Raw genomic sequence first — 15,353 nt, 5'->3', positions numbered from 1 at the left:
ATGACGAGGTTCTTTCAAACTTTTACTAGACTTTCCAAACATATTAGGACTAAGAGTTGAACTTTTAAACTGTTTTGGTAGTGACCAAACTGTGTCTGAATTTTTAATCTCAATTACATATTCTTTAATCCTGTATTAACTGAATTATATTATAATAATACCACTTTTAGGTGGCATTATTTTCACAAAGATTTGTCACAAACTTGTACAGCTACTGGACACATTTTAAACAATATTTGCTTATATCACTGATATATGATTGCATATATCAAAATGACTTCTCACAGTGCAACAGCATATATCTGATATTCATAAACTCACACATGAATCAACAACATGTCAAACAATAGCAATTTTCTTTCCTGTTAAGATCCGTCCTGATGCTTTTAATTATCATCTCTTTGGCAAATGATGACTTCTTTCAGGTTGCAGGACATGAAATCAAAACAAATCATGCATTTGAGTTAACACCAGTGTAATTTTATTATGAATGACATGTTTAATATATCATCTGCTTGCTTCATTTAAACAGCTGACTCACTTTTTGGTTTACAATCTTCTCCATAAATGTATTTGTATCTTTAATGTTACAGTAAATACTTTTATCAAAAGAAAATCTCTCTGGTCAAGTTACAATAAAGCAACAATTCTACTTACAATATTTAATATCATTTCATTTCCGGTTACAAGCGTCGCACTGAACGTTACTTCTTTACATTCTGTTGAGGATGTTAGTTCATTTTTTTTAATTTTTATTTAAATGTTTTTAAACTAAGCTGAGAGTCTGAGCAACTGGTTTAAAAATAAAATCTGGTCATGTCTTACACATTGGAACTTTAAAATGGAAAGGTACGATTTGAAAAGATGAGAGAGCCGGGGGGCCGAAGCCTTTCACTGTGACAAAAACCTGAAACTCATTGTGGGGTGAAGAATTCTCCATCCCATTTAAATTTCTTCTGTTTCAGCAGACGTCTAAGCTCTTTCTTGACACTCTCTTCAGCTTTCTTCCTGTTCTCCTCTGTGCTATTCACCGATGTTGGTTTTGCTTGCTCTCTAACTTCTTCAACATTCTTAAACAAGTTGCTCAGACTTTCAACTTCAGCACAGTTACCGTAGGCCCACTCATATCGTTCATTTGTTTTAAAAAACAAATTCTTACATGATCTGCAATGATGCAGGGGTGTACCTTGAACGATTTTAAACGCCTTGCACCTGACATTCTCTGGCAGTTTGATGGTCCCATCAAAATATCGTTTCTTGGCCTTATTTGGGTAGTAGGTCATCACTGCACCAGCCACATACTTGTCCCAGAAGCTAAGACAGGACGCAGCAACCATGATTCTACCAGGAATACGCCCAGCAGTGGACATGGAGACACCATAGTACCTGTGTGAATTTAAATCTGAATTTGGAATCTGAGAGACACAGATGGTGGAGGAGCTCAGAGGCCTTTCTTTACCCCTAATCAGTTGTTCGGTGATCTCTCGCACCTTTCTCTTTATTTCCTCTTCTTTCTCTTGTCCAGTCAGGAGGACAATCTGCAAGCAATCACACATATTATCAAGCTGCTGCTGTCCCCATGAATGCATCAAATCATTTTGAAACATACTGTAATATTTGAGAATGTTAAGGAGAAGTAGCAGTTCTGTACAACTTTACAAAGAACAATTGTATTATCTTTTGACAAGCTTTCATCTTACCATGTCTAGCACACATGAGAATGGACTCCGCTTGGGCAGTTGAGAGGAATAGTGGTCAAAAGGCCGAGGGTAGATGCTCTTTAAACCATCCAGCATTTCGGCATCAGTCACAATACTTTCTGGGGGATGCTGTGGATCATTTATCTTTCCCAAAAAGAAGATGCTGTGAAGAATCTGTAAAGTCAAAACACATTCAAAGAGATATCATTTTCTGTATTGTGTAAAAAATACACTATGTCAGCCAGGGCCAAGCAGTATGTCCAAAAGAATAGCACTTCAAGTTTTCAAGTTCATAACAGTCTCAGACGTACCTCATCCATGAGCACTGTAGCATGTTCTGAATTCAGTTCCAACATTTTGTCAATAATCAGTAAAGCATTCGACCTGAAATGGTCTTCCGTGTATTCTGCAGCTCTAAAATAATAAAATGAAAAGTTTTTAGGAAATCTGAAAAGATCAGCACACCAACACTGGACGTCTTCCCACCTTTCCTAAAGAAGTGACTGTTTCAAAGGTTGTTTTTAAATGTATTAAACATATTGAAGATTAAAACATATAAAGACAAATTTTAAACAACAACAGTTGGCTGTGTGTGTTCCCTAGTGACTGAGGATGTAAAGTACCTAATCAGTGTCTACTTTGTGACATATGCATCAACACTAACCTGTAGTTCAGTAAATCTGACTCACCTGTTTGCCTGTTCTTCTCTCGCATCCTAATGCAACCAGAAATAATACAAGACAAATTACAACAATTACACATTTCACTGACAACAGAAATGAAATATGCAATGTATAATGTAATTATGATATTAAATATTTGCAAAGCAGAGAACTTTAAGACACCTACTCACCATGGTGCAGCTCTGAGTGATTTGACCAAAAAGGAGAAGAAGGCAAGCTCCGCCCCCCCCCGATGATTTTCACCACCCCTTAGATGTCTTCATGTTATGAACTTACGATGGCAGTTACAATAAGAATACTACATAACATTTTTTTTCAATACTAGTTAGAGTAAGAAGTCTTTAGGAAGTCTGTATATCTGTGTGTGTGTGTGTCTCTCAATTGTTGGGTCTTTGTAAATTATAGAGTGTTGTCTAGACCTACTCTATCTGTAAAGTGTCCTGAGAAAAAAACTTTGTTGAACTTAACTGAAAGGGGAAATGGAAAACCCCACTCATGCAGTAACAACTAATTTAACCACGGGGATTAAGAAAGAGACTTTAGTGTTAACCATCATTTGAGGAAATAACTACACTGTTCTCATCCAAACAAGAACACACTCACACACACAAGCATGCACAAGTCACGTATAGTATACCGTCAGTATGGTGTCTGATGTTAAAGATTGCCATGAAGACTTTTGTGGGGTTTTCAAGGATTCTGATACAGAAATGAGAACAACACACAAACTCACAATACAGGGTTCATCTTCTTCCTTCATGTGTTTTATGGATGCCCAAAATTTCCACATACTTGTATCTTCCAAAGTTATTCAGCTTTTGGGGTCCCTTTCTTCAGCGGTACAGTCCAAACTGAGAAATCTTGGTGTTATGTTTGATCATAACATGTATTTCGATCATCATATCAAATCACTGACTCACACTTGTTTCTTTCAGTTAAGAAACATTGCCAAACTTAGAGCTGTTGTTTCGCATTCTGAGCTTGAGATGATCATTCATGGTTTTATATCATCCCGACTTGATTACTGCACCCGTCTCAGCAAGTAGTCCCAGGACTAGAGCTTAGATCGGCCCAAAAAATCAAGCCCGAACCTGCCCGAGCCCGAGCACGTTGTGTCCGAGCCCGGCCCGGCCCGAAACATTAACTGTAATTATGAGCCCGAGCCCGATTTAAACCCGACAATTTTTTAGTACGTGGGCCGTTATAACTGACGTTCTCAACTACAATTCAGAGTTGTTTGAACTGGAGAAATCTGTTTAGAATAATACAACAAGGACGAAGCATGTAAACTGCGCTGTTTGTTTAGAATGGAACGGATCGCAGATGGATCTGAATGAAGAAACGTACAAAAAAAAAAAAAAGAAACAATGATGAACAACATATTGTTGTCACTGCCCAAGACTTGTTTAAACTGCTTCCATACCTCCGACTTTCCTCCACACTTGCTCAAAGTTAATTCTCCTGTTTTTCTTTTTTTCTTTACATCTTCAAGCTCCCGGTGTGATGCGTGCCTGAGGAGGAGACTCCGCGCATGACACGTGCTGCATTTTGTAACTGCAGCCTAACTTTTGTACACATTTGTTACTTTTATATAGCCTATATATATATTTATAATATTTCTGATTATGGCATAGCTATCTCCCCACCCAAATAGGATAATAAGGTAATAAAAAAAAAAAAAAAAATTGCTTGATCAAGGGTCCAGCCCAGGCGCGGTCTGGCCCGGGCCCGGCCCGGCCCGAGGATGTGGCGGAAAATAACGGCTCGGGCTTGGGCCGAGAATCTAAACTCTACCCAGGACCGTCTACAACTGGTCCAGAACTCTGCTGCTAGGCTGTGGACCAGGTCTAGCAGGATGTCGCACATCACTCCAATTTTATACTCATTACACTGGCTTCCGATCAAGTCTAGGATCCAATTTAGTTCTTGTTCTGATTTATAAAACTTTGCATGGTCAGGCACCTGTTTATATCTCGGACTTGCTCCATCTGTACACTACTAACAGGTCCCTGAGGTCTTCTAACCAGGGACTACTAGTGGTCCCACACACTCACTTAAAAACTAAAGGTGACCGTTCCTTTGAAGCGGTGGCTCCAAACCTGTGGAACGCCCTTCCTCCTGTCTTACGTTCTGCAATCTCTGTTGAAGCTTTTAAAAAGCAGCTGAAAATGCACTGTTTAAAGTCACTTTTGACTCATGTTTGTAACTTTGGGTTTTAGGTTTTAATTTTTTTAATGATTTTCATTGGTCTTTCAATTATTCTTTCCTTGCTTATTCTCTGTTGGATCTTACTGTATTTTTACAAATGTTTATCATGTGAAGCAATTTGTGACTTTGTCTGTAAAAGGTGCTATATCAAATAAACATATTATTTATTAAGGACATGATTAAGGAAATGTATGCTTTTCAAAATACAAAGCTTTTTCTTTTTTTTTTATACAATGGAACTCAATCTTCCAATCCTCTTTGCCTACTTCACTTTGAAATGCTTTTCCTCCTGCATACTTTCAGCTAGGGACTTAATTTAAGCTTTTAAAGGCTTACAACACTTTGAGCTGCAAAACTTACCGAATTTTGATATCTTACACATTTTTCTTACAGTTTTGGAATGATCGCAATGTGTTTAATGCTTTTTTTTCGGACCTTTTCTGAATTTATACTGAGTGTCTATTGTACTAAATCGGTACTTTCAATTCTTTTTCCCCTGCTTATTTTCTGTTGGATCTTACTGTATTTTTACAAATGTTTCTGTAAAAGGTGCTATATCAAATAAACTTATTATTTCTTAAGGACATGATTAAGGAACTGTATGCTTTTTAAAATACAAAGCTTTTTCTTGTTTTTATACAGTGGAACTCAATCTTTCAATCCTCTTTGCCTACTTCACTTTGAAATGCTTTTCCTCCTGCATACTTTCAGCTAGGGACTTAATTGGGACAGAATTTCGATATCTTACACATTTTTCTTACAGTTTTGGAATGATCGCAATATGTTTTATGCTTTTTTTCTGACCTTTTCTGAATTTATACTGAGTGTCTATTGTGCTAAATCGTCATATAGATAGTCATTTTCAACTCTTATTTACAAATTCAAACTCCACTCAAACCTTATAATCTACCACATCTTTCATTGATTAAACGTTTAATACACATATTACATCCCATTTTTGTTCAACACAGCTATTTGAGGTTTTCCTAATTTGACCCACCCATTTCTCACTTTGTCAACTCAGATGTATAGTCAGATAGCATCAGCTTTAATAAAAAATTATATTCCACGCAAGAAACTTTCTACATTTGTCAACTGGTTTATTCAGGGTTAAATATAAAGTATATTTTGAGTAGATATTTTGTAAAAAAAAAAAAAAAAAAAAAAAAGGCTTTTAAAAAGATGTGCAAATAAACTGTTTAAGAAAAGAGAAGAAGGCTGTACGGTCTGTGTAGGGTCTGTTGGGAGAGAGGGGATTAAGGTTTGACTGAAATTGGGTTCTCAGTCCCAGCTTGGGGTGCTTCTTTGGACTTTTCATTTTCTTCTTGGAGGATCTCTGGCTTCCCTGTGAAAGGATAATTACTGATTGATTAATACAAGAGACAATTGAGAAAAAAACTTTATCCTGCAGCAAAGAGAAAGAGACTCACCTAGGATTCGTTGGATCGATTTGAGATGCTTAAGGAATTCTGACTTTTTTGACATCACCAATTCATGGTGCTGTTGTTCCAGCCTTTTCTTCACTTTGTCCCAGTCCTCCTCGGTCTACACAAAACAGACAATATAACCCATAGTTATCAGGGCCCACAGGTTCACCAGAGTCACAAAGCCTTACTTGTTCCCAGCACCTTATCTAACTTCTCACCATGTCTTTGAAGGCCTCCCCATTGTAATAGCTCTTGGACCCTGGATACTTTATTCCCTCGTCACTTAGCTGCTTCAGGCTTGAAGCCACCAGATGCAGCTTCTCTCCATCATAGGCATACACCTGTCTGTCCTCACAGCAGGTCATCAGAACGAGCTGGTCACACCGCGGAATCCCCTCCACTACACCTACAACCTGCATACTTACTTTCTCAGGAAGGTAAAACTTTCCCCAACCATTCACCTCGTAATCTTCTCCACTATAAATAGTATCCTCCAGGTCTCCTATCTTCCATGTAGCGCCAGCTGGACTCGGAAGTTGAAAAGTCTTGTTTCTCTTCTTGGACACAAGGAGAATCACCAATTTCAGGTACTCTGAATCTGCAACATATGCCAGACAAGAGTTTAATGGAATATGGAAAAGATTTATAATAGCAAGGTTTTATGATGTGTGAGGCAAATATTTGTAGTCTACCTTTTTTTCCTTCCCACTGCTTGAAATCAAGTAGAATTTCATTTGCAAACCTGAAAGAAAAGTAGAAAAGATAACAATCTTGCAGCCTTCAAAGAGATATGTTACTGAATTTAATCCAGCTCTGTGTCATGGCAGTGTGGGTGCTGTGTTTAGATGAAAGGTGATTAGCTTCCCTCCGTGGTGCCAGTGCACAGAGCTACAGACCACCCACACAAAGATGACACATAGCTGGTTTAAAGTGGGCAGAGTATCCCTTAAATTATACAATCAGTGTGCTACAGTCCCATTATTTTCTTTGTAAGAACATTGGAGGTGTTATGGTCCAGGGCCTCATTTATAAAACTGTGTGGCAAATTTACGTCAGAAGTGGTGTAGGGACATTACATAGGACGTGAGTACTCACAGAAATATTTTGATGTATAAAACCATGCGCATACCGTAAGGAAGTAGGCAGCGGCATATAAGCCACTTGTCCTCGTTTTGCCAGCAAGTCTTCTTGCTGTCGGTCTTCCAAAGCCAGCCATTGTGCGTCATTACGCATGGCATGCCTTTGTATACCCGTGATTTGTGATAGCCGTGATGGGTCGAGGTAGGGCATCTGGTAGGTGCTCACAAAGAGCAGTATTTGGAGAAGTTGGAGATAGCAGGATTGGATTACCTTCTTCCTCCCTCCATTTTCACAGACCTCATTAAATCACAGAGTCTGCCCGACTTCAGTCTACACGTTCTGTACCACTACGTGGTAAACGGGGTATCCCCATATACTGGTGCTGATCTCAAAGCTTTTAAAAGTCTGGATGCTTACCAGTTCTTTGTAGCTGGCTGGGTTAGAGGTACATGATGCTACGCTAACGGCGGAGGGGGAGGTACCTCATAATGGCAAAGATAAGACATCAATCTAGGGTTTATTTTGTATTAACATCTATTCTTTACTTAAGTAAAGATTTATATAACATGTAGCCCATGTTTTTAGAGGACATGGTCGGTCATGGCTACCCACATACCATTGTTCACTGGGTGTGCCAATGCAACTTTCTAATTGATGCCTGAACGCATACCAGCTTTTGGAAAATAAGTTGTTCTACAGCGCCACCATCTGGCCAAGCTGTGTAACTTCTGTTATATGACTGCTGTTAAAGCCATCTGATGTCAGACAGATATTTACCGGTTTATTTAGTCTCAGTTCTACATTTGCTGAATTGGTATAAATGTTTTTTTATGAGCTGGTCCAACACTACTGAGTTGATGCACCTGATATCAGATATAAACACTGGTTTTCTGTCTTCATGCAGCTGCAGAACACACACCAGGAGGCCCAAAAGTCAGACCACATCATTGGAACAAAGTTAAAACTTCTGTCAGAGCTGCAAAGTTCTCATAGTCTCTGCTGTGATATTTCTAGTAGATGCAGCTGTAAGATGTCCAGCAGGTATGTTTCTATATTACGTTCTGTTTGTGTCATTGCTTTGTTTGCACTTACTTTAGTCTCATGTCTCCTCCAGCAGAACAAGTCAGATCCAGAACTGATCCAGATGTGAGGAGACATTTGGCAGCTTCACTTCTTATGTTCTGGGTCCAAACTGTATGAAGGAATAAACATACCATCAGTTACACATCTCACAGGTCATGCATACTATGCATCCTGATAAAGTTCCCTTGGCCTTTTGAATTAAAATAGCCCCACATCATCACATCCCCTTCACCATACCTAGAGATTGGCATGGTTTAATTTCAGTTAGCCTAATAGCTGGTTAGGTTTGCATTGAGAGATGATTTTATGGAAAGTACCCCATGCCGTTCTCTAGGTATGGTGAAGGGTACGTGATGATGTGGGGCTATTTTAATTCCAAAGGCCAAGGGAACTTTATCAGGATGCATAGTATCCTGGATCCATGAAATAACTGGCCTTTAAAAATAAAAATCTGCCTGCCTCTATGGGAATTTAACATAGGGGTGTACTGACTTATGTCCCCTGTATTTTAAGGAAGAACATTTATTTATTTAGGATACATTATTCATTCACAAAGAAAAGTGGTGTCCTTAAAGGTTGGATTTTTCCTCATTTTTTTAAATTAAGGCATTAAGATCAATTTCCAAAAGATGATTTTTTTTATTCCTCTTTTTAGTCAACTTTAGCATGGGTGTCCTAATTTTTTCACATGACTGTATATATTAACTGACTGGGATGATTGTGAATCAGTGTGTTAGAGTATTTTGTTTGTGTATTTATCACTTATTGTTACATAGTACTTTTATATTCAGGTATACGGCACAGATAAGTTCATTGTACACAAGCATGTACGATGACGATAAAGTCTATTCTATTCTAAAGAATTTTTTATATTTTGTGTGTGCAGCGGGGTCTGGACCCCTTCTTCCCCCCCAATATATAATTGTAAACATAACTACATCATATTAAGTCATATAATGAAAGCTCTTGGGCTGATTATAGATGCAAAACAATGAGTTTTAACATTTTAAACATCTTACACATGTTCTTACACAACTTCCACATCTGGAACATTTGTAATATTTTAACCTTGAGAGTAAATATCTATCAAGACATTTTTACCTGAAAGATATTATTTTTGGTTCCTTGTGATAAAGATAATTTCTGAACCTCTCCCCAACCAATCCATTTATTGTATTTATCTATTTTCTTGTGTAAGTTTCTCATTGATTCTTGCTGGTTGAATGATTCGGGATGTGTTGCTGTTCTCTAATGTCGTCACTTGATGGCGCTGTTGCATCGTTTGTATAAGTTGCTCGATTTCAGACACTGTGTGTTTCGTCTTTCAAGTTCATCTTGGAATATGTTAAAATAGGCTAAAAGACGGGGCATTTATTTATTTATTCATTTTTCATATCCACTCACATTCAACTTGGAAAAAGAAGGATTTCCATTTGCCTGTTTGTTGTACATCAACATATTAATTCTTTATCAGATACAGTATATAGGTCCACTCCTGTGAAAATGATTAAATATGTCACTAAAACACACACACACACACACACACACACACACACACACACACACACACACACACACACACACTCTTAGGAGTTGAACTTTAAAACTGTTTTGGTAGTGACCAAACTGTGTCTGAATTTTTAATCTCAATTACATATTCTTTAATCCTGTATTAACTGAATTATATTATAATAATACCACTTTTAGGTGGCATTCTTTTGACAAGAATTTGTCACAAACTTGTACAGCTACAGGACACATTTTAAACATATTGGCTTAAAATATCAAAATGATTTCTCAAAGTATATAAGTAACAGTATATATCTGATATTCATAAACTCACACATTTATCAACATGTTAAACTATATTAATTTTCTTCTGTAATTAATTATCATCTCTTTGGCAAATGATGACTTCTTTCAGGTTGCAGGACATGAAATCATAACAAATCATGCATTTGAGTTTACACCAGTGTCATTTTATTATGAATGACATGTTTAATACATCATCTTCTGATTACTTCATTTAAACAGCTGACAGACTTTTTGGTTTACAATCTTCTTTAATGTTACAGTAAATACTTTTATCAAAAGAAATCTCTCTGGTCAAGTAAATAAATAAAGTAAGTAAGTAATAAAGCACCATAACAATTCTACTTACAATATTTAATATTCATAAATTGTGATTTAGGTTTAGGCCTATAACTAGTGTATACTTGTTTAACAGTTTAATGTTTAATAAAAAAAATCTAGTTTTTGTCTAATTTGATACAAAGTCAGAATATAACGTCTTTTAAAGCACTGTAAAATAACATGCAACCCATTTCTTATGTTTTAAACTAAGCTGAAAGTCTGAGTAGTTTGTTTAAAAATAAGATCTGACCATGGCGTACACATTGTACCTTGAAGATAGCGGTACTTTACTGTACTTCTACATGTGACAGTTAACTTGAATCTCATTGTGGGCTGTAGTAACTCCATTCAAAGTTGCACTTCTTAAGCAGATTTCCAAGCTCTGTCTTGACACTCTCTTCAGCCTTCTTCCTGTTCTCATCCATGTTATTTTCCATTGTTAGTCTTGCTTGCTCTCTAACTTCTTTGACATTTTTAAACAATTTGCTCAGACTTTCAACTTCAGCACAGGTACCGTAGGCCCACTCTTTTTTTTCATCTGTTTTAAAAAACATATTCTTACATGATCTGCAAGGAGACAGGGGTGTACCTTGAAGGATGTTAAACGCCTTAAACCTGACAGTATCTGGCAGTTTGATGGTTCCATCAAAAGTTGTTTTGATGGGACCATTAAAACATCGTTTCTTGTCATTATTTGGGTCGTAGGTCATCACTGCACCAGCCACATAACTGTCCCAGTAGCTAAGACAGGACGCAGCAACCATGATTTTACCAGGGTTAGTCCCATCAGTGGACATGGAGACACCATAGTACCTGTCTGAATTTTGAAACTGAGAGACACAGATGGTGGTAGGTTTCAGAGGCTTTGTTTTACCCATACTACACAGTTGACTGGTGATCTCTCGCACCTTCTCCTTTATTTCCTCTTCATTCTCTTGTCCAGTCAGGAGGACAATCTGCAAGCAATCACACATATTATCAAGCTGCTGCTGCTGCTGCTGTCCCCACAAATGCATCAAATCATTTTGAATCATACTGTAATATTTGAGAATGTTAAGGAGAAGTAGCAGTTCTGTACAACTTTACAAAGAACAATTGTATCATCTTTTGACAAGCTGTCATCTTACCATGTCTAGCACACATGAGAATGGACTCCGCTTGGGCAGTTGAGAGGAATAGTGGGCAAAAGGCCGAGGGCAGGTGCTCTTTAAACCATCCAGCATTTCAGCATCAGTCACAATAGTTTCTGGGGGATACTGTGGATCATTTATCTTTCCCAAAAAGAAGATGCTGTGAAGAATCTGTAAAGTCAAAACATATTCAAAGAGATATCATTTTCTGTGTTGTGTAAAAAATACACTATGTCAGCCAGGGCCAAGCAGTATGTCCAAAAGAATAGCACTTCAAGTTTTCAAGTTCATAACAGTCTCAGACGAACCTCATCCACGAGCACTGTAGCATGTTCTGTAGCCTCTTCCATGAGCACTTTAGTCAGTTCCAACATTATGTTAATAATCAGGAAAGCATTCGTCCTGAAAGGGTCTTCTGTGTATTTTGCAGTTCTAAAATAATAAAATGAAAAGTTTTTAGGAAATCTGAAAAGATCAGCACACCAACACTGAACATCTTCCCACCTTTCCTAAAGAAGTGACTGTTTCAAAGGTTGTTTTTAAATATATTAAACATGTTGAAAATTAAAACATATAAAGACAAGTTTTAAACAACAGTTGGCTGTGTGTGTATCCAGACTGAGGATGTAAAGTACCTTAGCAGTGTCTACTTTGTGACATATGCATCAACACTAACCTATAGTTCAGTAAATCTGACTCACCTTTCTATCTGGTCTTCTGTCGCAGCCTGATGCAACCAACAATAATACAAAACAAATTACAACAATTCCACATTTCACTGACAACAGAAATGAAATAAGCAACGTATAATGTAATTATAATTATATAAAATATTTGCAAAGCAGAGAACTTTAAGACACCTACTCACCATGATGAGTCCTGAGTGATTTGACCAAAAAGGAGAAGGCAAGCCCCGCCCCCCCCCCCTCCCCCGATGATTTGCACCACTGCACACGATGTTTTCATGTTATGAACTTACGATGGCAGTTACAATAAGATATGAATACTACATAACATACACACATTACATCTACATCATTTTTTTCAATTCTAGTTAGAGCAGGACGTCTTTAGGAAGTCTGTATATCTGCGTGTGTGTCTCTCTCAATTGTTGGGTCTTTGTAAATTATAGAGTGTTGTCTAGACCTACTCTATCTGTAAAGTGTCCTGACATAACTTCGGTTAACAATTGACACTATGAATTCAATTGAATTGAATATAAGTGTATGTAAATTGCCAGTGGAAACTCATTTAGGGCACAGACACATATAAGATAATACATTACACACTATTATGAATGCAAACATAATAAAACTTCATTACTCAGAGAATTAGTTACTTAACCTAAAAAACAGCAAAAAACTTTGCTTAAAGAGCACTATGCAGATTTGGCCATTTCTTCGCTGTTTTCTCACTTTTTGCTCACAGGTTTCTCTATAGAGCAAAACAGAGCCTACAGCTTCAGAATAAATATTTGGCAGCTCCTATGTTTACATGTGTCTGACTCTTCGCTTGGTCAGTCTGCCGTTTCCTCTTTCTCTGTTCCTCCGACAATGCTTTCCTAACTTTCTGCTTCTTTTTTGCCGACACAGCCATGACGATAGTGTGAAAAACTCCATCGCTCCCTTGTTAGCCGGTTCCTAATCGCGAGACCTGATATCACGCAATCCGTCCTGATGCTGTGGCCGGTGGCTCGCCAGCCGAAAGCTGCAAGGGTGGTTTTTCCACTCACAGGCGCTAGGGGGAAGCGAGACGACCACCATTCAACCCAAATTGACTCAGAAGCTGTTCAGTTAGGGTAAATTAAGCTAAAAAACTCCATAGTTCCCTTGAACTTAACTGAAAGGGGGAATAGAAAACGCCACTCATGCACTAACAACTCATTTAACCACTGGGACGAAGAAGGAGACTGTGGTGTTGACCATCATTTGAGGAAATAACTACACTGTTCTCATCCAAACAAGAACACACTCACATGCAAGCATGCATAAGTCACGTATAGTATACCGTCAGTATGGTGTCTGAGGTTAAAGATTGCCATGAAGACTTATGTTTGGTTTTCAAGGATTCTGATACAGAAATGAGAACAACACACAAACACATGATATATAGTTTCTCTTCTTCCTTCATGTGTTTTATGGATGCCCAAAACTTCCACATAGCTACTTGTATCTACAAAAAAACATTCAAATATCAAAATGTTCAGCTCTTTCAAAGTTATTCGGCTTTTGGGGTCCCTTTCTTCAGCGGTACAGTCCAAACTGAGAAATAGTTATATTTAGAGTTATATTTGATCAAAACATGTATTTCGATCATCATATCAAATCACTGACTCACACTTGTTTCTTTCAGTTAAGAAACATTGCCAAACTTAGCTGTTGTTTCGCATTCTGAGCTTGAGATGATCATCCATGATTTTATATGATCCCGACTTGATTACTGCACCCGTCTCAGCAAGTAGTCCCAGGACCGTCTACAACTGGTCCGGAACTCTGCTGCTAGGCTGTTGACCAGGTCTAGCAGGATGTCACACATCACTCCTGTTTTATACTCATTACATTGGCTTCCGATCAAGTCTAGGATACAATTTAGTTCTTGTTCTGATTTATAAAACTTTGCATGGTCAGGCACCTGCTTATATCTCGGACTTGCTCCATCTGTACACTACTAACAGGTCCCTGAGGTCTTCTAACCAGGGATTACTAGTGGTCCCACACACTCACTTAAAAACTAAAGGTGACCGTTCCTTTGAAGCGGTGGCTCCAAACCTGTGGAACGCCCTTCCTACTGTCTTACGTTCTGCAGTCTCTGTTGATGCTTTTAAAAAGCCACTGAAGACGCATTTGTTTAAATTTGCTATTGACTCATGTTTGTAACTTTGGGTTTTAGGTTTTAATTTTTTTAATGATTTTCATTGGTCTTTCAATTATTCTTTCCTTGCTTATTCTCTGTTGGATCTTACTGTATTTTTACAAATGTTTATCATGTGAAGCAATTTGTGACTTTGTCTGTAAAAGGTGCTATATCAAATAAACATATTATTTATTAAGGACATGATTAAGGAAATGTATGCTTTTCAAAATACAAAGCTTTTTCTTTTTTTTTTATACAATGGAACTCAATCTTCCAATCCTCTTTGCCTACTTCACTTTGAAATGCTTTTCCTCCTGCATACTTTCAGCTAGGGACTTAATTTAAGCTTTTAAAGGCTTACAACACTTTGAGCTGCAAAACTTACCGAATTTTGATATTTTACACATTTTTCTTACAGTTTTGGAATGATCGCAATGTGTTTAATGCTTTTTTTTCGGACCTTTTCTGAATTTATACTGAGTGTCTATTGTACTAAATCGGCAGTCTGCCTGCCCGTAGATTTTGAGTAGATATTTTGTAAAAAAGCCTTTTAAAAAGTTGCACAATAAAACTGTTTAAGAGAAGAGAAGACGTCTGTAATGGAATTCAGACTTTTTTGACATCACCAGTTCATGGTGATCTTGGTCCAGCCTCTTGTTCACTTTGTCCCAGTCCTTCTTGGTCTACACAAAATAGACATTATTACCCATAGTTATCAGTGCTCACAGGTTCACCAGAGTCACAAAGCCTTGCTTGTTCCCAGCACCTTATCTCTCCATATCTTTGAAGGCCTCCCCATTGTAATAGCTCTTGCTCTCGTCACTTTGCTTCTTCAGGCTTGAAGCCACCAGATCATCGTAGGCATCGTCTGTCCTCACAGGTCGTCAGAACGAGCTGGTCAAACCGACGCGAGATCCCCTCCACTACACCTACAACCTTCATACTTACTTTCTCAGGAAGGAACTTTCCCCAACCATTCATCTCGTAATTTACCCTACTATAAATAGCATCGTCCAGGGCTCCTATCTTCCATGTGGTGCCAGCTGGATTCTTCAA

At 37.9% G+C, this 15,353-nt stretch overlaps 3 protein-coding genes across 6 annotated transcripts in view; all 3 read right to left on the bottom strand.

Annotated features, from left to right (window-relative positions):
• Positions 1-353: 353 nt before the first annotated feature.
• Positions 354-2,639, bottom strand: LOC116060782. 2 transcript variants are annotated; one of them, XM_031314524.2, is made up of 5 exons: positions 2,390-2,639; positions 2,012-2,114; positions 1,701-1,874; positions 920-1,538; positions 354-733 (listed from the first exon to the last, which is right to left on the bottom strand). In XM_031314524.2, the coding sequence occupies exons 2-5, from the start codon at positions 2,054-2,056 to the stop codon at positions 705-707; spliced, it is 867 nt and encodes a 288-aa protein (XP_031170384.2). In that variant the 5' UTR covers positions 2,057-2,114; positions 2,390-2,639; the 3' UTR covers positions 354-704. The 2 variants fall into 2 exon arrangements, with proteins under 2 accessions (XP_031170384.2, XP_031170385.2); XM_031314525.2 differs by lacking the exon at positions 2,390-2,639 and having other exon boundaries at positions 2,012-2,271.
• A 3,119-nt stretch (positions 2,640-5,758) lies between these two features.
• LOC116036433 overlaps positions 5,759-15,353 on the bottom strand; it is a 33,144-nt gene continuing 23,549 nt past the window's right edge. Inside the window, exon 6 of one of the 2 annotated variants that reach the window (XM_035994198.1) lies at positions 5,759-5,936. In XM_035994198.1, coding sequence (XP_035850091.1) covers positions 5,848-5,936 — 89 coding nt within the window. In that variant the 3' untranslated portion in view covers positions 5,759-5,847. The other variant, XM_035994199.1, reaches the window with a different exon arrangement.
• Positions 10,606-11,872, bottom strand: LOC118493640. Of its 2 annotated transcripts, XM_035994197.1 has the most exons (4): positions 11,753-11,872; positions 11,442-11,615; positions 11,223-11,270; positions 10,606-11,055 (listed from the first exon to the last, which is right to left on the bottom strand). In XM_035994197.1, exons 1-4 carry the CDS (start codon positions 11,816-11,818, stop codon positions 11,005-11,007), a joined length of 339 nt encoding a protein of 112 aa, XP_035850090.1. In that variant the 5' UTR covers positions 11,819-11,872; the 3' UTR covers positions 10,606-11,004. The 2 variants fall into 2 exon arrangements, with proteins under 2 accessions (XP_035850090.1, XP_035850089.1); XM_035994196.1 differs by having other exon boundaries at positions 10,606-11,270; positions 11,753-11,869.

This window comes from Sander lucioperca, chromosome 17 (assembly GCF_008315115.2).
Source record: "Sander lucioperca isolate FBNREF2018 chromosome 17, SLUC_FBN_1.2, whole genome shotgun sequence".
Classification (NCBI taxonomy): Eukaryota; Metazoa; Chordata; class Actinopteri; order Perciformes; family Percidae; genus Sander; species Sander lucioperca.
This window is presented reverse-complemented; position numbering and strand designations above follow the sequence as displayed.

Excerpts from the sequence above, each read along its gene's own strand:
- LOC116060782 (XM_031314524.2), bottom strand. The coding sequence starts at position 2,056 with ATGTTGGAACTGAATTCAGAACATGCTACAGTGCTCATGGATGAG. Across the intron at positions 1,875-2,011 it reads CTACAGTGCTCATGGATGAG|ATTCTTCACAGCATCTTCTT; the intron begins GTACGTCTGAGA and ends TTGACTTTACAG. Across the intron at positions 734-919 it reads TGGAGAATTCTTCACCCCAC|AACATCCTCAACAGAATGTA; the intron begins AATGAGTTTCAG and ends AAAAAATGAACT.
- LOC118493640 (XM_035994196.1), bottom strand. The coding sequence starts at position 11,818 with ATGTTGGAACTGACTAAAGTGCTCATGGAAGAGGCTACAGAACATGCT. Across the intron at positions 11,616-11,752 it reads CTACAGTGCTCGTGGATGAG|ATTCTTCACAGCATCTTCTT; the intron begins GTTCGTCTGAGA and ends TTGACTTTACAG. Across the intron at positions 11,271-11,441 it reads TCTCATGTGTGCTAGACATG|ATTGTCCTCCTGACTGGACA; the intron begins GTAAGATGACAG and ends GATTGCTTGCAG.